The sequence below is a fragment of the Rhinoderma darwinii genome, chromosome 2 (genome assembly GCF_050947455.1).
Source record: "Rhinoderma darwinii isolate aRhiDar2 chromosome 2, aRhiDar2.hap1, whole genome shotgun sequence".
Lineage (NCBI taxonomy): Eukaryota > Metazoa > Chordata > Amphibia > Anura > Rhinodermatidae > Rhinoderma > Rhinoderma darwinii.
In genome coordinates, this window is record NC_134688.1 from 111,319,871 (window position 1) to 111,342,178 (window position 22,308).

The window sequence follows — 22,308 nt, forward strand, 5'->3', positions numbered from 1 at the left end:
CCCACAATTGCAGGGCCCTGAAGTCAAATAGTAAAACAAACTTCCAAGTAGTGACGACCTATTTTGGAATCTACATCTCTTAAGGCATTTTAAGGGGTGTAGTCAGCATTTTGACCCCACAGGTGGTTTTCATTAGATATTAATGCGCCGCGGATGGTGCAATTTTCCACTGATATGCCATTTTAGTGCACAATATGTTGTGCCCAGTTTGTGCCACCAAAGACAAATACCTCATAAAATGTTAAGCGGGTTCTCCCGGGTATGGCGATGCCATATATATGGACGTAAATTTCTGTTTGCGCACGCTGCAGGGTTCAGAAGGGAGAGAGCGAAATTTGGCTTTTGGAGAGCAGATTTTGCTCAGTAGTAGTTCAGTTTGGGCTTTTACTGGTATTTCAGTTTATAATCTGGGGGCATATGTAATCTGTGCAGATTATATCAGGGAAAAATAAGAGTATAATAATGCGGTAAATAAATAATAATTCATAGATATGTGGCCGGTCTCGCACTGATAAATTGTGCCCAATCTTATCTTCTTTTGGAACAATATGCACATTTTGTGTTCTCATATTCTCAGAGCCATAACTTTTTTATTTTTTTCTCTTCCGGAGCTGTGTGAGGGCTTATTTGTTGCGGGACTATCTGTAGTTTTCATTGGTACCATTTTGGGGTACGCGCGATTTTTTGATCACATTCTATGCCATTTCTAGGCAAGCAAGGGGACCAAAAACCAGCAATTCTGACTTTTTTATTCTTACATTTTTTTGCAGCGTTCACCATGCAATTTAAATGACATTTTACTTTATTCTGCGAGTCGATACGATTACGGCGATACCAAATGTATATCTTTCTTTTTTTACGTTTTGCAACGTTTGCACAATAAAATCGCTTTTTTTTTATTTTTTTCCTCACTATATTCTTTGAGCCATAACTTTTATTTTTCAGTCAAAAAAGCTGTGTAAGGGCTTGTTGTTTGGGGAACCGGTTGTAGTTTTTATTGGTATTGTTTTGGGGTACGTGCAAATTTTTGATCACTTTTTATTCCATGTTTTGGGAGAGGTCGTGATAAAAAAAGTAGTGATTCTGGAATTGATTTTTATTTTATTTATTTTTTTGCGATGTTCACCGTGCAGGAAAAATAACATTATAGTTTTATCGTTTGGGTCGTTACAGACGTGGCGATACAAAATATGTGTACTTTTTTAAACGTTTTTATATTTTCCCTATAATAAAAGGCTTATTATAGGAAAAAAAGGCATTGTTTGTTTTTATTAACGTGAAACTTTTATTTTTACACTTTTTTATTCAACTTTTTTATTAACTTTTTTCAAATAAATTTTTTTTGTCCCACTAGGGGATTTGTGGGCCTGCACCTCTGTTATTTACTCGAATGCTTTGCACTACCCACATAGTGCAATGCATTAGAGATGTCAGTCATTCACTGACAGCAAGCCGTTCGGTCCCGTCTCTGGACGGGGCTTAATAGGCTGTCGTATGTGGCAGACCAGGAGGCCATTGTTAGGCCTCTGGTTGCCATAGTAACAAGCGTCATCCTCACGATCACATCGTGTCGATGCCGATCGCTACAAACCACTAAGATGCCGTGACCGCTTTTGTTCGCGGCATCTAAGGGGGTAACATACAGCTGACACCCGCAGCTGATGTCGCAGGCTCAGCTCCTGAGCCAGCTCCATCTTTCTTTTGCGGCCAGAAGCCTTTTACTCCCCACCTCTGAGCGGGACCTAGCAGGGTTCCATACTTGAGAGACAGGAGGCCATTGTTAGGCCTCCGGCCGGCCAGAGCAGTCATCGGAACCCCGCAATTGCATTGTTGAGTTCCGATCTGCTAGGAAATACCATAGGTGCAGCGTTTTCTTTTGAGTGCTGCATCTAAAGGGTTAATCGGCCAGATTGGAGACTAGCTCCGGTCCTGGCCATGCAGCCGGGTGTCCGCTGTAATATACACCTGACACCCATTGGTGATGGTGTGGGCTCCGCATCTGAGCCCGTATCCGCTACACAATGTAACTGGTTTACTAACCTGAATAGCAATGTCTTCTTGGTTCCAGTTTTTTTGGTTTTTTCCTGACCCCGTTCTAGAGATATGGCCCACTGTTGTGTTCGCTCCAAATATGCTAATTTGCTATAGTTAGCCAAAAGGGCGTGAACTACCCTCAAGATGCCTCGCACAGATTGGTTAGCATCAGAGGCAGGGAAGCTAACTACAGCAAATTCGCATATAGGGAACCAACACAACAGTGGGCCTTTTCTCTGGAATGGAGGGGTCCAGGAAAAAAATAACCGTACTGGAATTAGGGAAACCACACTATTCAGGTCAGTAAACCAGTTGAACTTGTATGACCTAGTGAAATGTCCTCTTTAATTGAAGTGGAGGTGAGTGCCCTTTTTTAATACCTGCTTTTTCCTTTGTTTGTTTTTATTGTAATTAACCAGATCACTACTGTGGAACATTATGGAATATATGTTTGTAAGTGGCCATAACTTTCGTAATTACTATGGTCATTTTCCACCTAAGAATTATCTTTGGTTAAGGTAAGCAAGAGTAAAGTATAACCGTATTACATGGCAGGCATTAATGAAAACCTGAGTATATGAGAAAAGCAAATTATTATTATCATTAAAAAAAATCATAGCTTCTGCTTGCTACACTAAGTTTTTCCTCTTATGACAGATCTTAGTGATAAGAGGTTAGAAGTTGTCGGTTTGGAGGGAGCCATGGAGATGGGACAAATTTATACAGGATTGAAAAGTGCAAGAAAGAGACTGGCCAAATGCTCAGCGCTTACAATTCGGTAAGTTTGTGTTCGTGTTTCATATTCCCTCTTTTTGTATGACCAGTTTTTATTTAAGATCTTAGGCAATGAACACTTTTATATCCATTTGTACAAGATATCAAATAAAAAGAATGAAGCAACTTTGTAAATAGTCCTAATTTTAAAGAAAATCTTAGTTTTTGTGTGTATACAACCATCATGTAGACCTGTGAGCTGTATACACAACAGTAGTTTTTTTTTGTTTTTTTCAAGAATATGTGGAAAGTAGATTCACTTTTTGTTTTAGATGCATGGGAGAAATAATTGTAGTGCATCTTTAAATATTTGAGCACATGTAGCATTTTAGTTTCTAATATGAACTGTGCTAAACAATGGTCCCCAATTACTGTGTTCAATTAATGTGTTCCCAGTATGCACTGGTTAGTACCTACCAATAGTGGTTCAAAGAAGGACAACCGGTGAACTGGCAACAGGGTCATGGGTGCCAAAGGTTCATTTTTGCTCATGGAGAGAGAAGGCTGGCCCGCCTGGTTCTATCTCCCAAAGATCTACTGTAGCAGAAATTGCTGAAAAAGTTACTGCTGGCTATGATAGAAAGACGTCATAACATGCGTAAGGCGGTATAGCCGTAGACCGGTCCGAGTGCCCATTTTGATTCTTGTCCACCCCAAAAAGTGCCTACAAGGGGCACGTAAGCATCAGAACTGGACCATGCAGCAATAGAAGAAGTTGGCCTGGTAGGATGAATCACGTTTTCTTTTACATCGTGTGGACTGCTGGGCGCGAGAGCGTCGTTTACCTGTGGAAAATAGGTCACCAGGATGCACTATGGGGGGGAAAAACAAGCTGGCAGATGCAGTGCGATGCACTGTGCAATGTTCTGCTGGGAATTTTGGGTCCTGGCATTCATGGCAATAGTATTCCCTAATGGCAGTGGCCTCTTAGAACAGGATAATGTGCCCTCCCACACTGCAAAAATTGTTTAGAAATGGTTTGAGGAACATGCCATAGAATTCAAGGTGATCGCTCTAAATTCCCAAAATTAGTGCTTCCCAAACTTTGAGGCGCTCCCAGTTGTTGGTGAGGCGCAGCTGGTATGGCAATTTTGACAGAAGTCATTAGATGCTGCACAGACTTTTCTATGGTTGCACCAATATTTGGTTTAGCTACATAACTGACTTCTTTTGTGCTTATTACAATGCTCTTGTCATGATCTAGGGGTATGTGGACCCACTAGGCCGCTCTGCCGTAGCGGAGAAGCAGCTGGCCAAGTTACAGTCAATGCAAAAGTCTGTACAAAGAGTTCGTAGCACAAGGGTACCTGAGATAGTCCAGACATTGTCAGAGGCTTTAGCACAGATGGGGCAGTTTGCGCCAGACATGGCAACTGAGACCAGGAGTGACAGATAACACCAGACGTGGTGTAAAGTAGTAGGTGTAGCAGGTTGCGCCAGACGTGGTGGATGCCACCAGGAGTGGCAGATGACACCAGACATGGCGTATAGCAGTAGGCTTAGCATGTTGCACCATACGTGGCGGATGACAGCAGGCAGCACAACACGACTCCAACACTAGACAGGCTCAGGCACAAAACACCGCATGGGATAAAGGATACAGGTAGCAGGGCACGGGAACACCGGGAGCAGGATAGCACTAAGGGACAATTTTTTCGATACAGACATGGGAAGACTACAACTACGCTCAGGCAAGGAGTGAAAGGGCAGAACTCTTTTTATAGTTCAAGGTGATCTGGAGATAATTAATTACATATTTGCGTACTGGCCCCTTAAGACCGGGAATCAGCGCGCGTGCGCCCCTAGTGGACACTACAGGGCAGGGCAGCCGCATGTGCTGACGTTTCCATGGAGGGAGATGTCGGCAGGAAGAGAGATCTGCGGTCGTCAGGTAAGTGGAAGCTGCGGTCCGTGACCGTGGCCGTTACAGTTCTTCTGAGGTTAGGAGACACATTCTAAGATAAATTGAGGTAAGGCATGGACTATGACCAATGGTGAAGCCAAGACATCACCATGTTCTGTATGGTGAGGCCCCAGTAAAAAAAGATTGAGAAGCTGTGCCCTACATCTCAATCCGAATCCGCATCTGTGGAATGTGCTGGGCAAACAAGTCTGATCTATGGAGTCTGCAATTTACATGACTTAAAGGATCTGCTGCTAACGTCTTGGTGCCAGACACCACAGCACACCTTCAGAGGTCTTGTGTAGTCCATGCCTCAACGGATCCGGGCTGTTTTGGTGACACAAGGGGAAATGTCACAATATTAGGCAGGTGGTATTAAAGGGGTTATCCTATCAGGGACATCTATGACATATCCACAGGATATCCTCAGAAAAAGCATAGTTGAACAGCCGCACGTCTCCCATTTTCAATCAATAGATTCTTTTATTGGTCAAACATCCAGTAAAAAATGGCAACGTTTCGTCCTGTGACAAGTGAAGGGTCTTTCTCAAGCCTAACAATGCGTCTAACAGTGTGAGTTTAAGGCCTTATTCACACAAGCGTATTTCACGTCCGTGTTATGCACATTAAAAAAACGCACGTCACACGGACATATGCAATTCAATGAGGCCATTCAGACATTGTGTTTTTCACGCAGTTTGTGTCAGCTGCATGAAACTCACTGCATGTCCTATACTTGTGCGTTTTTGCGCATCACGCACCCATTGAAGTCAATGGGTGCGTGAAAATCGCGGACAACACACGGACGCACATCCATGTGCTGTCCGTGATTCACGCAACAGTTGCTAAAGAAATTATGAGAAAAAGAATAACACCTCCTACGGTTTTTTTTGCTGACGGAAAAAACGTGTGAGATACGGATGACATACACACGTAAAAAATGCAGACGTGCACCGTACACGTATGCCACACGGAACTGCAACACAGGAAAAACGAACACTCTCGTGTGAATAAGGCCTAAATAGGTAAGTACACAACATCACATGGTACAGTTAATCCAATGGAGACATCAGTATGTCATAGGGAAATTCACACAGGTGTACATGACTTGCATTGAATTATTTCCTCTTCAGTGACCGGTTCTACCAGCAGCGTAGGGGGACAGCGAAGGGGTCCAATGTGGCCCCCACATATGCCAACATCTTTATGTCCTCCTTCAAGGACGAATACGTCTACACATCTACATTTATGGGTCGCATCCAAGCCGGTGGAGATATATTGATGATATCTTTGTCATCTGGGATGGTGACAGTGACTCCTTGGATAATCTTCTTTTTGTACTCAACAGCTGTGTCCCAGCGCTGCAGTTCACTATGGTTTTTCCCACGAGTGAGCTGCAGTTCCTGGACACACTGGTACAATTGAAAGATGGTAGATTAACGATTGGATTTGTTTGTTAAACCGACGGACCGTAATAATTAGCTTTTTTTTAAAAATAGTAATCATCCAAAACACATGGTTGAACCTCTCCCATGGAGCCAACTCCTGAGGGTTGACCGCATTGTAAACACACAGAAATAGATCAGATTGACGGAAATGTCTGGGAAGTTCAAACAAAGGGGTTACCCCAGACATCTTATACAAAAACATAAGGAAAGACTTAAAACTGAAACAGTACAAATCAAATATAAGGTCAGACAGGAAAGGATACCTTTTATATTCACTTTTGGGCGTCTAAGTGGTCGCATTTCACATGTTCTACGTAAAAACTGGCCAATTGTATCCAAGGGGCACAGTGGAATTGCTGCATTGAATGCACCTCCCATTATGTCGTATCGGAGGGCTAAGAATGTAAAAGATCTATTAGTGAAGTCGGATATAGAAAGTCAAAAGAAAGATACACAGACTGTCCTTTGCCCCCTAAAAAGAGCATATTTCCTTGCTTGAACTGCTGTAATTGTAGTTGACAGACTGTGTTGTGGCTGAAGCGTGTGATTTCCGACCATGAAGAAGAAAACAGTGTAGCTTGCTGAGATACGCTGGTACCGTAACTCCCATAGTATTGAATGGCAGTTACGGAATCAGCGTAGCATGCGAGCTACGCTGTTTCCATAACTACCATTCAGTTCTATTGAACTTACGAAAACAGCATAGCTCAGCGAGCTACGTTGTTTTGTTCTTCCCGATCGGGAATCACATACATCAGCCGGAACACAGCTGTAGAACGGCGTTTAGGGGGCCCCGTTCTAGAGATAGGTGCAGGTCCCGGAGGTGGGACCTGCATCTATCTGACATTTATGACATGTCCTGCGGATATGTCATAAATGTCCATGATGGGAAAACCCCTTTAATGTTATGGCTGTATGGTGTATATGTGATGGTTGCTATTATTATATTGTAGTGCCATTGTTCTTTGAGCAGCAGTAACACCATCCTCTTAGTTGGACACAGCATATTTTCAGCTAAGTAGAATGCAGAACATATTTTAGCGGGTATTGGCCATTAAGAAACATTGTATTGAAAAATGTTCAATTATATTCGACATTTCATATTGCCTATTCACACTATTTCTCCCTTATAAAGCTACTAAAAAATGCAGCTTATGCCTACAATGTAAATTGTTCTTCATCTTATTGTGTGCAGAATTTAGATCAGTTATTCCAAAGTTATTGGCGTTTGTGTCACTCAGTAGAAAGTAATCATTAAAAATAACTTATTATATTAAAAAAATGTTTCTCCAAACTGTTTTATTAACATTTTTCAATAAGGGGTACAGAAAATAAAAAGGGGGAAGGGGAATGGGGGAAGTATGAATGTAAGGAAATAGAGCTGTAAAAAAAAAGATTAGTTACATTCCAATGTAAGTCAGACAAATATAACATTATCATTTTGGATATCGAGTCATTAAGGGGGTAAGGCCTCATGCACATTGCCGTAGCCATGTGCACGGCCGTGATTTTCGGGTCGGCCGGCCGCAGAGTGCCATCCGTGAGCCGCTCGAAAATCGCGGGCCGTGCACATGGCCGCGTCCATTAATTTCTATGAGCCTGGACCGCAGAACACGGCCGTAATAAGACATGTCCTATCTTTTTGGGGTCCAGGCTCCTGGGCCATGCACGGACCGTGGAAACCACGGTTGTCTGCATGGGCCCATAGAAATGAATGGGACCGCAATTCTCCCGTAGATTTTCGGGGGAATTGTGGCCGCAAAAGCACTGTCATGTGCATGGGGCCTAAGAGGAAGAAAAGGTATAACATAGTTCTAACTATTAAGCTCGCTATGTCAATAGACTAAGTGGTTCAGGTGGGAGAATATGTATCGGATAAACAATAAGTTCTCCCTTCTTTCCATCTTGTGGTACATAACACAAGCGAGGAGGAAGGCACGGGTAGGTGACCAGCTAAACTATATTAATTTATACATTTATGTAGACAAAATAAAACTCTGAAGTGCTCATGTGTCAAACCAGAAAATAGTGGCCTAAGGGCAACAAACACCATTTTTCCCCTGAAGTGGTTTTATACATGATGCCCTCAGGCTGGGTTTCCACAGTGCGTTTTAACCGCGTTTTTATTGCCGTTTTTATGTGCTTCCTAATTGCTGTGGAAACCGTTTTACTGCAAATTGACACCGTTTTTTAATGTGGTCTTTGGCTGTGCAGCTATCACAGGTGAAGCACATTCAAGCCATGTGCTTCGTCTGTAATAGCCGTACAGTCGAAAACCGCATTGCAAAACTGCAGCGATTTGCGGTAAAAACCGTATGTGGTTTTTACAATGCATTTTTCACAGCAATTAAGAAGTACATGAAAGTCGCAACAAAACTGCTATAAAAACGCGGGGAAAACACCCGATGGAATCCCATCCCAAATGTGGTGGTTTCCTGGATGGGTTCTACTTAAATGTTAGTCATGTATCTACACTACTGTTCAAAAGTTTGGGGTCACCCAGACAATTTTGTGTTTTTCCATGAAAACTCACACTTATATTTATCAAATGAGTTGCAAAATGACTAGAAAATATAGTCAAGACATTGACAAGGTTAGAAATAATGATTTTTATTTGAAATAATAATTTTCTCCTTCAAACTTTGCTTTCGTCAAAGAATGCTCCATTTGCAGCAATTACAGCATTGCAGACCTTTGGCATTCTAGCTGTTAATTTGCTGAGGTAATCGGGAGAAATTTCACCCCATGCTTCCAGAAGCCCCTCCCACAAGTTGGATTGGCTTGATGGGCACTTCTTGCGCACCATACGGTCAAGCTGCTCCCACAACAGGTCTATGGGGTTGAGATCTGGTGACTGCGCTGGCCACTCCATTACAGATAGAATACCAGCTGCCTGCTTCTTCCCTAAATAGTTCTTGCATAATTTGGAGGTGTGCTTTGGGTCATTGTCCTAATGTATGATGAAATTGGCTCCAATCAAGCGCTGTCCACAGGGTATGGCATGGCGTTGCAAAATGGAGTGATAGCCTTCCTTATTCAAAATCCCTTTTACCTTGTACAAATCTCCCACTTTACCAGCACCAATGCAACCCCAGACCATCACATTACCTCCACCATGCTTGACAGATGGCGTCAGGCACTCTTCCAGCATCTTTTCAGTTGTTCTGCGTCTCACAAATGTTCTTCTGTGTGATCCAAACACCTCAAACTTCGATTCGTCTGTCCATAACACTTTTTTCCAATCTTCCTCTGTCCAATGTCTGTGTGCTTTTGCCCATATTAATCTTTTACTTTTATTAGCCAGTCTCAGATATGGCTTTTTCTTTGCCACTCTGCCCTGAAGCCCAGCATCCCGGAGTCGCCTAATCACTGTAGACGTTGACACTGGCGTTTTGCGGGTACTATTTAATGAAGCTGCCACTTGAGGACCTGTGAGGCGTCTATTTCTCAAACTAGAGACTCTTCAATTTATGGGATTCCAAGGCCTCTAGCATACTCATGCGCTGCCCCAGGTAGAATAGCAGCTTCCCCCTGGAATCCCAATCCTCTCTATCTTTCCATCCTGCAAAGTGCTGCAACTGCGCCGCCAAGTAATATACCCACGCATTTGGGATAGCCAACCCACCTTGCTCCTTTGGTAACTGCAATTTTTCCATTTTAATTCGAGGAATCCCCCTTTTCCACACCAAGTCCCTGAACAGGTTATGAATCCTCCTGAACCAATACTTAGGCAACCACACTGGAGCGTTATGCACCACATAAAGGATCTGGGGCATTAAAATCATTTTAATTAAATTCGCCCGTCCCAGTGCTGAGAGCGGTAAATTCAACCAGATTTTTGATCTATCTCGGATTTTCTCCAATAAGGGTTTCACGTTTAGGGCAACAAAGTCCTGCACCTTTGCCGAAATTGTAATCCCCAGGTACTTAAATTCCTTCACACAGGGTATATTCACCCCTCTCACCACCACCGGCAGACTCAGAGGGGTAAGCGGCAATAGCACTGACTTATTCCAGTTGATTCTCAACCCCGAGAATTTACCAAAGCTTTCCAGCACATTCATAACTACCGGCAACGACCGATCTAGTCCCCTTAAAAACAACAAAACATCATCCGCATATAAGGCTATACGTTCCTCTAAGTCCCCATATCGAAATCCTTCAATATCCGGATGCTGCCTCACAACATTCGCTAAGGGCTCAATTGCTAAAGCAAATAACAACGGGGATAACGGGCATCCCTGACGCGTCCCCCTTTCCAGAGCAAAGATCTCAGACATCCTTCCATTAGCTCGAATTCTTGCCATTGGCTGTTTGTATAACAGTCGCACCCAGGTAATAAAGTTGTTCCCAAACCCCATGCGTTCCATCACCGCCCACATATACCCCCACTCTACACTATCAAAAGCCTTGGCAGCATCTAGGGATAACACTGCTCTAGACCGAGCATCTTCAGTATCTGCCTGAATATTCAGGAACAACCTTCTCAGATTAACTGCCGTAGATTTTGATGGCATAAACCCCGACTGGTCTGGGCCAACAATGGTGGTCACTACTTTCGCCAGCCTATTAGCAAGAATTTTTGCAAGAATTTTAACATCCGAGGTCAACAGGGAGATTGGCCGATAAGATTCAGGCATAGTCTTGTCTTTCCCCTCCTTAGGAATAACTACTATGGCAGCCTCAGACATTGACCGGGGCAGACACCCCCTCTCAAAACCATCCTGAAACACTGTCAATAACTCTGGCAAAAGTACATCACCGCAGGTTTTATACAGCTCCACTGGTATGCCATCTAGCCCTGGTGCCTTTTCATTTGCCATTGAACTCACCACTTGTTGTATTTCCTCCAGAGTTAGTGGTGCCTCCAGCCCCTCCCTATCCTCTGCCGTCAGTGTGACCCATGTCATGCACTCTAAATAGTCTGCAAATAACGCTCCCGTATAGTCAACTTTAGAGCTATATAGTTCAGTATAGTAAGATTTCAACACCTTCAGCACACCTCCTGTGTCTTTGGCCACCCCCCCTTTCCCGTCCTGTAAGCAATGAACAAACGTACTATCTTGTGCAGGTCTAGCTATAGTGGCCAACAATCTACCTGTCATTTCCCCCTCCTCATAATATTTCTGTTGCATAAAAAGTCGTTTATTAGCCGCCTGTTCCATCACATGTTCCCTCAATAATTTCTGGGCATTCTTCCACTGAGCAAGCGTATCTGCCGTGCAATGTGTAACATGTCTCTCCTCTGTTAGTGTTACCCTATTTGACAATTCCACACCCATTTGTTTAGTCCTATTCTTAATGGCCGTAATCTCTCGTGTATATATACCCCTCTAATATACGCCTTCATCGCATCCCACAAGACGTCTACAGGCACCGTGCCAGAATTAAATTCAAAATATTCCTGTAAACTCGAGGCTATTTCCCCCCCCCCCTACCAATTGAATCCAGAACGGATTTAGCCGCCAATGCATTCTAAGTCCTCCCTCCTGAGGACTGGTTTTGACTTTCATTAGCATTGGAGAGTGATCCGACAGCGAGCGCGGCAAGTATTCCACCTCTTCAACACACATAACTCCCAGACTATTACTGAATATCAAATCCAACCTGGACAGTGATCCATATGTAGAAGAGACACAGGAATATTGCACAGTAGATGGCCATTTAGCTCGCCACACATCCGTAAACCCCACCTCCGTCATATATTTTCCAAACGATGTCAACCCGGCTTCCATTCCCCCTCCATTCCCCAGGAACTTATCACGCGCCTTATCCATTATATTGTTAAAGTCCCCCATTAGTATAGTGGGGACCATCGGCCAGCCAGCCAATTTCTCTAACACTTCCCGTACGGGGACCACAGAGTATGGGGGAGGCACATACAGTATCACTATAATACATTCCCAGTTAAAAAGTTTACAATGTACCCCTACATATCTACCTTCCCGATCACTGAATGAGTCCAGGCAACTAAACGGCAGGCTCCGATGTATCAAGAGACTAACCCCTCTTGAGTATGTGGAATGAAAAGAGTGGAAACTGTGTCTAATCCAGGTTCTATGCGCCTGATGGGCCGTGTCTTTGGTCAGGTGAGTCTCCTGCAATCCCATCACCCCAGCAGACTGTCTTTTCAATGAATCAAAAATAGCCCTGCGTTTTGTAGCCTCCCCCATACCCCTGACATTCCAGGACATAAAATTTACCCTTCCCCCCCATCTAATCAAGGCTTGGATTTGACATTGAGATATACCATATAGTATAATACACTTCTGAATACGGCACGCTTTAACCTCCCACCCCCCACCCCCCCGCAACACATCCCCTTCCCCCCTTTTATATCCCTCAACTCCCCACCTTGCCATAAACTTACCCTCCTAAGAGGGCCAGGGCAGGCGAACAATTCGCCCTTATCAGGACATTTCAGCACCTTATTCACAATGTATAAATACATGTAAAATATTCTATGCATTGTACTTCAGAAGCTCCGATCCTCCCGCCACCAGAATACAGCATATACATGTTATCTTCACATTTCAAATAATCATATCACGGTCAACCTTCCAGTATCCCCCCCCCCCTTCCTTCCCCATTTCTAAAAGAAAAGGATTTCAACACCCCTCCAACAACTCAACATTTCAACGCACAACCGCATTTCTTTCTCCTCTCCCCCCACCAGCAACAGTCCCATCAGGAACCTTCCATCTCAGGTGCGCACAGCAGCTTCTTCCCTCTCCTGACTAAGACGATTCTCATGGCTGTCCAGCCATCTGAGCACATCTTTTGGGCTTTCAAAGAATTGGACAGTCCCCAGCGCCACCACCCGCAGCTTCGCTGGATACAACATGGAGTATTGGACCCGAAGACTCCTCAGCCGTTTTTTTTATATCCAGGAACTGTAGTCGTCGCTTCTGAATCTCAGCTGAGAAATCTGGATAAAAGGAGACTTTCGCCCCGTTCACACTAATATCTTGGCTTTCCCGGGCTTGCCTAAGAATCAGATCTCGGTCTTTGTAATGGAGCAATTTCACCAAAACTGGCCTGGGCAGCCTTCCAGGTGGGCCAGGTCGAGTGGGAACTCTATGTGCTCTTTCCACTGCAAACAATGGCGTCAAGGATTCTTTGCCAAACACTTCTAGCAGTCATTTTTCAAAATAAGAATCTGGATGGGCCCCTTCCACTTTCTCCGGGATCCCCACCATCCTCACATTATTTAGGCGCAAACGGTTCTCCAAGTCGTCCGTTTTGGAAAAAAGGTAATTTACATCCACAGCCGTTGCATTCACATCTCTCCGCATGGGCAGCATTCTGTCTTCCAGCTCACTGACCCGACCCTCCACCGCCGTTGTACGTTCAGACACCTTCTGCAGGTCATGTCGTATAATAGAAATGTCCTCTTTGATCCCCCCCACCTGACAGGTAAGTTTGGCTAGAGTGGAATTGCACTGGCTTACCGCCAAAAAAAACGTCTGCCAAGGTGGGTCCAGGCACTGCCTTGTCATGTATGCCTCCTTCCGATCCGTCTGCGTGGTTATCCGGCACCCCTTCTCCATTTTCCTCATCATCCGACTCCATCTGCGTCCTCAGTGGCTCAAACCGGGACCCGGAGCCTGAACCCTCCGCCATCCTCTCCCTACTACTCATCTGCCCCCTGATTACAGCCGGCTTCGTAGGTGCGTGCCGGGCGAAGCGCTCTAACCTCGATGCTGCCGCCCCTCTCACATCTCTACGCTCCGTGAAGGAGCCCACGTCGGCGCCATCTTGCTTCTTCAGCTCCTCGTCCTCTGCCGCCTTTGACTTCCGGGATCGGGTCATTATGAGCGTCGGTTTTGTTCCAAAATATCGTCCCCGGGTTCTCCACCACTTCTCCTCTCGTGTTACGTGATTCACCGTTCAAATTAACAACTGCAGGATATAGTTTAAGGATAATGGCAGCGGGAGCTCCGGATCCTGCTTCTTCTCACATGCGCTGCTAGGCCACGCCCCCTCAAACTAGAGACTCTAATATACTTGTCTTGTTGCTGTCCTCTGAAGGGAGTAGTACACACTGTGCCGTTGTAGGAAATCTTCAGTTTCTTGGCAATTTCTCGCATGGAATAGCCTTCATTTCTAAGAACAAGAATAGGCTGTCGAGTTTCACATGAAAGCTCTCTTTTTCTAGCCATTTTGAGAGTTTAATCGAACCCACAAATGTAATGCTCCAGATTCTCAACTAGCTCAAAGAAAGGTCAGTTTTATAGCTCCTCTAAACAGCAAAACTGTTTACAGCGGTGCTAACATAATTGCACAAGGGTTTTCAAGTGTTTTCTAATCATCCATTAGCCTTCTAACACAGTTCGCAAACACAATGTACCATTAGAACACTGGAGTGATGGTTGCTGGAAATGGGCCTCTATACACCTATGTAGATATTGCATTAAAAACCAGACGTTTGCAGCTAGAATAGTCATTTAGCACATTAACAATGTATAGAGTGTATTTCTGATTTAATTTAATGTTATCTTCATTGAAAAAAACTGTGCTTTTCTTTCAAAAATAAGGAAATTTCTAAGTGACCCTAAACTTTTGAACGGTAGTGTATATACAACCACAGTTTTAAGTGTGCCCCAAAAACACCTCTTTTTAGAGAGGCCTATAACATTCCCTAATCGGACTCCTTTCCTTTGCCACCCATCACAGTCATCAGAGCCTGACCCCTCAGTCAGCAGTATCCCCCCACACTCCTTGCATTCTAATGCACTTCATGTCTGTCATACACAGACACTAGCTGGTGACTGGCTCATGCAGCTCTATGTGTACTACCCTATGTTTATAAAAGATGGCTGGACCATTGCATAAGCACTGAACAAGCACTTTACATTTTGTAAAATATAATTATTTTATTTTAAATATTCCCCCATCTATTTCCTCATAGATTGTAAGCTCTTGTGAGCAGAGTCTTCACTTCTCTTGTGTGATTTTGTAATTTAGTGTAATGTAATGCCTGATATTGTCTGCAGATGTTCCCTCTGAATTGTAAAGTGCTGCGGAATATGTTGGCGCTATATAAAATGTATTATTATTTTTATTACATGTATCCTGTACTATGCTGTACCTAAAAGTGTTATACTTTCCATAGAACCACAAAACCGCTTCCAATGCAGATTGATGGGGAGCCATGGATGCAGCCACCATGCACAGTAAGAATGCACGCTTGTCTATGGAAAATATCGCTAATTTTGCTACAAATTTGTTGAACGTCATCGTTTGCGTCTCTTTTTTGGAACAGTTTACGCCAAAACCTGGCATAAGCTACATAATAATCATGGGCCAACATTCTTAAGTATCTCAATGTTAAAGGGATTCTTCCATTACTAAGTTATTCCATAACTTACTGATCAGTGGGGCCTGACCAACGAAGGAACATCAGCAATATTTAAAGAGGCTCTGTCACCAGTTTATAAGTGCCCTATCACCTACCTAATCTGTTCTGTAATGTAGATAAGTGATATTTATTTTGAAAAACGATCATTTTTGAGCAAGTTATGAACAATTATAGATCTATGCTGACTAGTTCTTAATGACCAACTAGGCGTTTTTTTAACTTTTTACCAAGTGGGAGTTGTAAAGAAGTGTATCACGCTGACCAATCAGCGTCATACACTTCTCTTCACTCATGCCCAGCTTGTTTCACTGCACAGCGTGATCTCGCGAGATCATGCTGTGACGGGACTTCCTCCCACAGGTTCTTCATTGGAGCCATGGATGACTGAACAGACCTCGCCTCCAGCCACTGCAGATTTGGATAAACGTCCTGGCATGGCGGGAGGCGATGTCTGTTGACTCTTCCATCACTCCGGTGAAGGACCTGTGGGAGAAAGTCCCATCACAGCGTGATCTCGCAAGATCACGCTGTGCAGTGAAACAAGCTGGACTGGAATGAAGAGAAGTGTATGACGCTGATTGGTCAGCGTCATACACTTCTGTTTACAACGCCCACTTTGTAAAAAGTTCAAAAACGCACAGTTGGTCATTAAGAACTAATTATCATAAATCTAAAATTGTTCATAACTTGCTCAAAAATTATAATTTTTCAAAATAAAAACCACTTATCTACATTACAGCGCCTATCAGATTAGGTAGGAGCTAGGGCACTTATAAACTGGTGACAGAGCCTCTTTAAGCTCAGCACTTCTCCAAACTGTGCACAGCACGTGGCTGGGAGTGGTGTTATGCAGAGAAAGTGCCAAAGGTTCTGCACCACCCTTTGTTCTTAGTTACTTAATGATATACTATAATTTAATAAGGTGAGGAATCCCCTTTAAGCTGGTCAAACACTGCAATATTTATTTTATCTTTTGTTGATTATAGGCACATTTTAGCCATTTTAGGCTGGCCTGTATGAAGATTAGATATCCACATGACCATATGGCATAGAATTGTTACCTTAGAATCAGTATAAAATATGGTTGAGAAAATGATTTTTCTCTTGATGCCAATAGTTCTGTCCCAGAAGATTCATCCATTTAACCCAATAAAATAAATCCGATTTGAGATGACTATACTTAGGTGTTTAATTGAAAGGACACCACAGCTAAAAAAAACTTTAGCAAAAACATACATATTCGTGCAACCTACATAGGAGCACAAAATTCTCCATTCAATGGGGCAAATATACTAAGATTGGAGTTTCATACATCAGTCTTAGACTGGGTTCTCACGTTGTGGTCAAAATGCATTTTTTCCTGCAGTTAGCGTCAAAAATGAATTTTCACCATGACATGAGAACCCAGCCAAAGTATGAAGCCCGCAGGAGTAAGATTCGGCTAAGTTAGTAAGAAGCGGACGTCTCTTAATGAATTTGTTACATAATCCTCACTAGGAGCTGGTGTCTATTTCCGCTATAATTTACACCAGTTTCTGGCGTAAATTGTAGCAATTGTTTGGCCGTGTGTCGCCCCGCCCATTCCGCTAAGCCCTGCCAACATTTGTTTCAAAAGTGTCGTGAGCAGCATAAAACTAGAAAAGGCGCTACATTTTTGCACAAAACGTAACTTTTCTTTGCCAGAAAATTGTTCCGTAAATTCCACCCAATGTGCTAAAATTTTGCACTAAATAGAAAGAGCATCTTATATCACGTTATATTGCACAACTTAAGGGATGTTCCTGTTTCTTTGCAATCAAGGCTTTATTCACATTGGCAATAAAAGTCTCCAGCAGGGGTTTCATTAATTTTGACGGCAATAATAGCGCAGCAAACAGTGCTATTTTTGCCGTCAAAATGAAGAAAACCTCATCAGGGACCCCATTATAAATCAATAAGGTCCGTCATATGACCGCCTTTTAGAGCTATTTACACGAGCAGAGAATCATTCAGATTCGAATACGATGATCACTTAATGTAAAGTGTAGCAGCTGAATGACTAGCGGTAAAACACTTCTGCAAATAATTTATGCCAACATTAGTGGGACGTAAATCTGAATTTTTCATTGACAGCTGACATGCGATACTGTTAAATAGGTGACCAAACAATACATTTAATGATTATTGAGACGATAATGTTGAGTGGAAATATTTGTCTATAATAGTTATTCGATTGTATTAAAGATTGGTAAATACGAATATCTGCTCGTGTAAATGGGCCTTAGGGCTCATACACATGGCTCTGCATTTTTATTTTTTTTTTGTGCAATTTATTAGTTGTCCTGACATATTACATCTTGTCTTCTAGATTAAGATCACCCACAAGAACCAGGCACCGATGATGTTAGCCCCTCCACCTCGTTCCTCAAGTTTTTTTTCTCTTAAATAGCAGATAAGGCTGTGGGACTAAATATCTATTGATCGATGATGGACTCTTCTTCTACTGTAAGGAACCAAGTGTCCATGGACCACGAGCTTAACCTTGTACCCTCAGATTCTTCTTATAACCAAACTGTAGGGTTGGCCTCCTTGCTATCACCAATGCTTCTGACCATCTTGTTTACCAGCTGAACTGTCAAAGATCATGTTTGAACAGAGCATCAGAGAAATAATAATTCTCTATCATAGGAGCACTATATACTGTATGAATGAAAATACACAACATATTTCGATTATGCTCTAGATGCCCCTTGAGCATGTTCCTTTTCCTATTTAGCTTACCCTTAAATGCTATTATACAGTACTGATAATCTCATAGTACAAATTTTAGGATAAGATATTTTTCACTGCTTTGTTCCAGGACAAAAAATTCCATACAGATTGTACGTATGTTTACAATATATTTTTAGAATACAAAAAAAAGCTTTATGCGTAGGAAATAACATATCATATATGAACTTTCCAACATGTGTAGGATACAGCAGGATAAAATGGAGACTGTCCACGTCCTGGCTTTTATTGCAGTTGAAACAGGTACGAACCACAAACTTGGGATAACAGATCACATTGCACTGTTTTTATTTATATTTTTTAACTTATGATGCTTATATTGAGAATGAATATGAACATTGCCAAATTTGATTTAGAGAATCATGTAAGCAGTAGGAAATAAAATATATGCCGGTGATTGGTAGTTGTAATAAATGCCTTGTCCAGTGCATTACATTACCCTCCCCAATTCATCTACTTGTGTTTGATTGTAAAACCTTTCAGCTTCAGTTTTATTTTATTTATTTTTTAAACTTTAATGTTCAAGTTGAGTGAATAGTATCAGCAATACTGCTATAGTTATTGGATGCTGTTTAGTGGGGACATATATATCTCACTGGTGTTTGGTTGCTTGTTCAAAGTAGGTGAATATGTTCACACATGCCGGTACGTGCTGCTAGTATGTTTTTACAGGTAAGCGGTATCTTAAACATTTATAGCATATCCACAGGATTTGCCATAAATGCCAGATAGGTGATTCACGAGAACTTAGGTGGTTGCATATGAACGTCTCTCTATTTAATTCTATGGGTAACGCAGCTGCTGTGAAACTGAACAGTACCACATACCTGTGTGTGTGTGTGTGTGTGTGTGTGTGTGTGTGTGTGTGTATATATCTCTCACTTCGAAACCCCACCTATTAGCCATTTAAAATATCCTGAGGACATGCTGTAAGTGTTTAAGATACTCCTATAATTACTGATGGTCTTGGCTGCACTTTGACATGTGTTTTACCTGTAATTACCACATGGGCAAAAAAAACAACGTAAAATCTAATGGTAAAAACACACTATAATTACGCGTGAATACAAAGAGACTATTGGGCTGGATAAAATTAGCACATGTGCATGGTAATATACTTTAAGACCACATGCACACAATGCATTTTATGCACAGATTTGCAGCGCTAATTTTCCTGCTGCAAACCCGCAGCATAATACAGTATGATCAAAGAAAATTAGATTTCAAGTAATCTCTCCACTCACAGAATTTTTCACACACGTAAATTGACCTGCGGTGCGTATTTTAATCCATAGTTGGTAAAAATGAGAATGTAGAGACCCCTATTTCTGCATTCTTAAGGGACAATTAGCCCAAATATCCAAAATGTACCCAACCGTGTTATACTGTAGTTGTCATGTTATATTGACCATAAATGATGTAGGTGCCTTTTATGATGGATTGTAAATATCATACTTGTCCACACCTGGATTGAGATTGAGGCACCTATTTCCTGATCGTCCTTGGCAGCACAACACATGTGGGTTTTAGTCCCCTAGGTACAATTAAGCAGAGACAGGTTAATTAGCAATAAGCATTAAGCAATTAAGGACTTCCCTCTATAAGTACATACTGGTAACTGGGCCCCAGCGTATTTTTCTCTCTAGGATCAGTTCGTAGACGGTTCCCTTTCCTACCACTGAGGACAAGATTTATTCCGGGCTGCATACAAGGCTGCGCCTCTGTCCCTCAGCCGCGAAGGTGTACCAAGATGGCTGACATAGTCTTGGTACACGGCGACGGGGCACCTTACCTCATCCAGGTAACGGTAGCAGGGGTTGGAGCATCCCCTGTTCGTCTGGGTCCGAGGTGAATTGCCGGACCGAGGCATGGATGGGGGCGGAAAAGATGTCAGCTGCCCCGCCCCCGGATGTGACGTGCTGACGCAGCGGGCTCATAATACCGGCGTCTCATTTGAATCATTGCGCGCTCTGCCTCTGGACAGCCCTCTGCTTGCTAAGGTCAGTACGGCTGTTTACCTTGATGGGTCCTGATGTGTCTTGATGCTGATGGCTATGCACATTTCCTACCATACATTTGTCTCTACTCTTCTCTAGATGTCTGCCAGAAGAGAAGGTAGGAAAAGGACCCACAAATCCAGGCACAGGCTTTGCAGGGAATGCCTCGAGCCTCTGACTGATGACACTGTGTCAGATCTATGTGTATCATGCTCCACCCCAGTCGGCTCCCCTCCCAGGGAGGATTCTAGGGGATTTATGCAATGGTTCAAAAAAAAGTCATCTGTAGCTTTTGAAGATGTCAAAACAGCACACCATGCTAAAAGGGCCAGGCGGTCTTCCTCTTCACCTCCTCAATACCAGCAGGAGGTTCAGATTTAGAGGTGGTCTCTGACTGCCTAGACTCTGATGACCCTGAAGAATGTTATATCCTGAGTAAGGATAAGCTCCATGATCTCCTCAGATTGGTGAAGGATACATTGGAGACGGGGAAAGAGGTTGAGCACAAGCCTAAAAAGGACAGATTGTTCTATTTCCCTATTTCCAAAGGGAAAAATTTTCCCAGCCATCCTGTCCTAACGGAATGGATGAAACGGGATTGGAATAAGCCTGAAAGGAAGTCTGAACTGGGCTCTTGGTTCACGAACCTCTATAGGCTGAATAAATCTGGCTCCCAAGAATAGGAAAATGTACCAAAAGTGGATTTGCCAGTGGTTAAATTGGCAAAGAAAGCTGTTTTTCCATCCGATGAATCAGCTCTGCTGAAAGACCCTATGGACTGCAAAGCGGACTCCCTTTTGAAGAAGGTGTATACTTCAGCAGTGGGCTCGTGCAAAGCGTCCTTGTCTTCAGTGCTGGTGGCTAGAGCACTCCGGGTCTGGCTGAGCCACCTATCGAGGGATCTAGAGGAAGGACTCTCAAGGGCAGAAATTCTCCAGTCCCTCCCAGTAATGAAGTCCGCTTCAGAGTTCTGCTGTGACTCCCAGCTGGATAACGTCAAATATGCATCTAGGGCCTTGTCCCTGTCGAATGCGGCCAGAAGGGCTCATTGGCTGAAATTATGGTCAGGGGATAATCTCACCAAAAATTATTTTTGTAGCCTCCCTTTCCAGCCAGAATCCCTGTTTGGTCCCCAACTTACGGATATCTTGAATTCCATGGGGGAAGGCAAAGGGGCCAGGTTTCCCGAACCTAAAAGGAGGGATACCAGGCATTAAATTCGGGATAAAAAAAGGTCCCCAAAGTTCAAAAGAAGGGTTCCAGACTGTCAGCGCACATTTAAAACGAAGCGGGAAAACCCCAATAATCCAAACCATTTATGACGCCAAGCTGATCCTTCAAGTAGGAGCAAGGCTTAAGAGATTCTCCTCTCGGTCGGTGACCTCATCCGACGAGTGGGTGACGACAACCATCAAGAGGGGGTACTCGTTGGAGTTCAAAAAGCTTCCCCCATACCACTTTGTCCTCAACAGGCATCACAATCCGATAGTCCATCAGCTTCTACTGGTATTTCTCCATAAAGCAGCCCTGGAAGATGTTCCAGTCTCAGAAAGGGGGCAAGGAGTTTACTCCAGGGTGTTTCCGGTGCTCAATGCAGATGGCAGTTGGAGACTGGTTATAGACCTGATCTTCCTCAATCAATATCAGGTGAGGAGAACCCTCAAGATGGAGACTATCCGGTCGGTGATGAACCTTCTGGAGAGGAACGATGTTCTTGCAACGATCGACCTTACAGACGCATACTACCTATTCTGGCTGTTCACAAGAAGTTCCTTCAACTTGCGGTCCAAACGCAGGATGGAATACAACACTTCCAGTTCACCTGCCTGCCCTTCGGCACCTCGTGTGTTCACGAAAATTGTGGTGGTCCTAACCGCAGCGCTGAGGCTGAAGGGGATATGTCTGGTCCCTTACTTGGACGACTGGCTAATAAAATCGCCATCAAAGACCCTGCTCCAAGAACATCTTCAAACTACATTGGAATTTCTTCACTTTTCACGGGTTCCTTGTGAACTTCAGAAA

The 22,308-nt window shown here is 43.3% G+C and overlaps 1 protein-coding gene across 4 annotated transcripts in view; it reads left to right on the top strand.

Moving 5' to 3' along the window:
- DGKA (diacylglycerol kinase alpha) overlaps positions 1 to 18,737 on the top strand; it is a 184,822-nt gene extending 166,085 nt beyond the window's left edge. For all 4 annotated transcript variants that reach the window (XM_075852117.1, XM_075852116.1, XM_075852118.1 and 1 more), the window contains 3 exons: positions 2,692 to 2,812; positions 15,275 to 15,335; positions 17,868 to 18,737. In XM_075852117.1, the coding sequence (XP_075708232.1) occupies positions 2,692 to 2,812; positions 15,275 to 15,335; positions 17,868 to 17,948 (263 nt within the window). In that variant the 3' untranslated portion in view covers positions 17,949 to 18,737. The remainder of the gene's footprint in view (positions 1 to 2,691; positions 2,813 to 15,274; positions 15,336 to 17,867) is intronic.
- Positions 18,738 to 22,308: the final 3,571 nt, after the last annotated feature.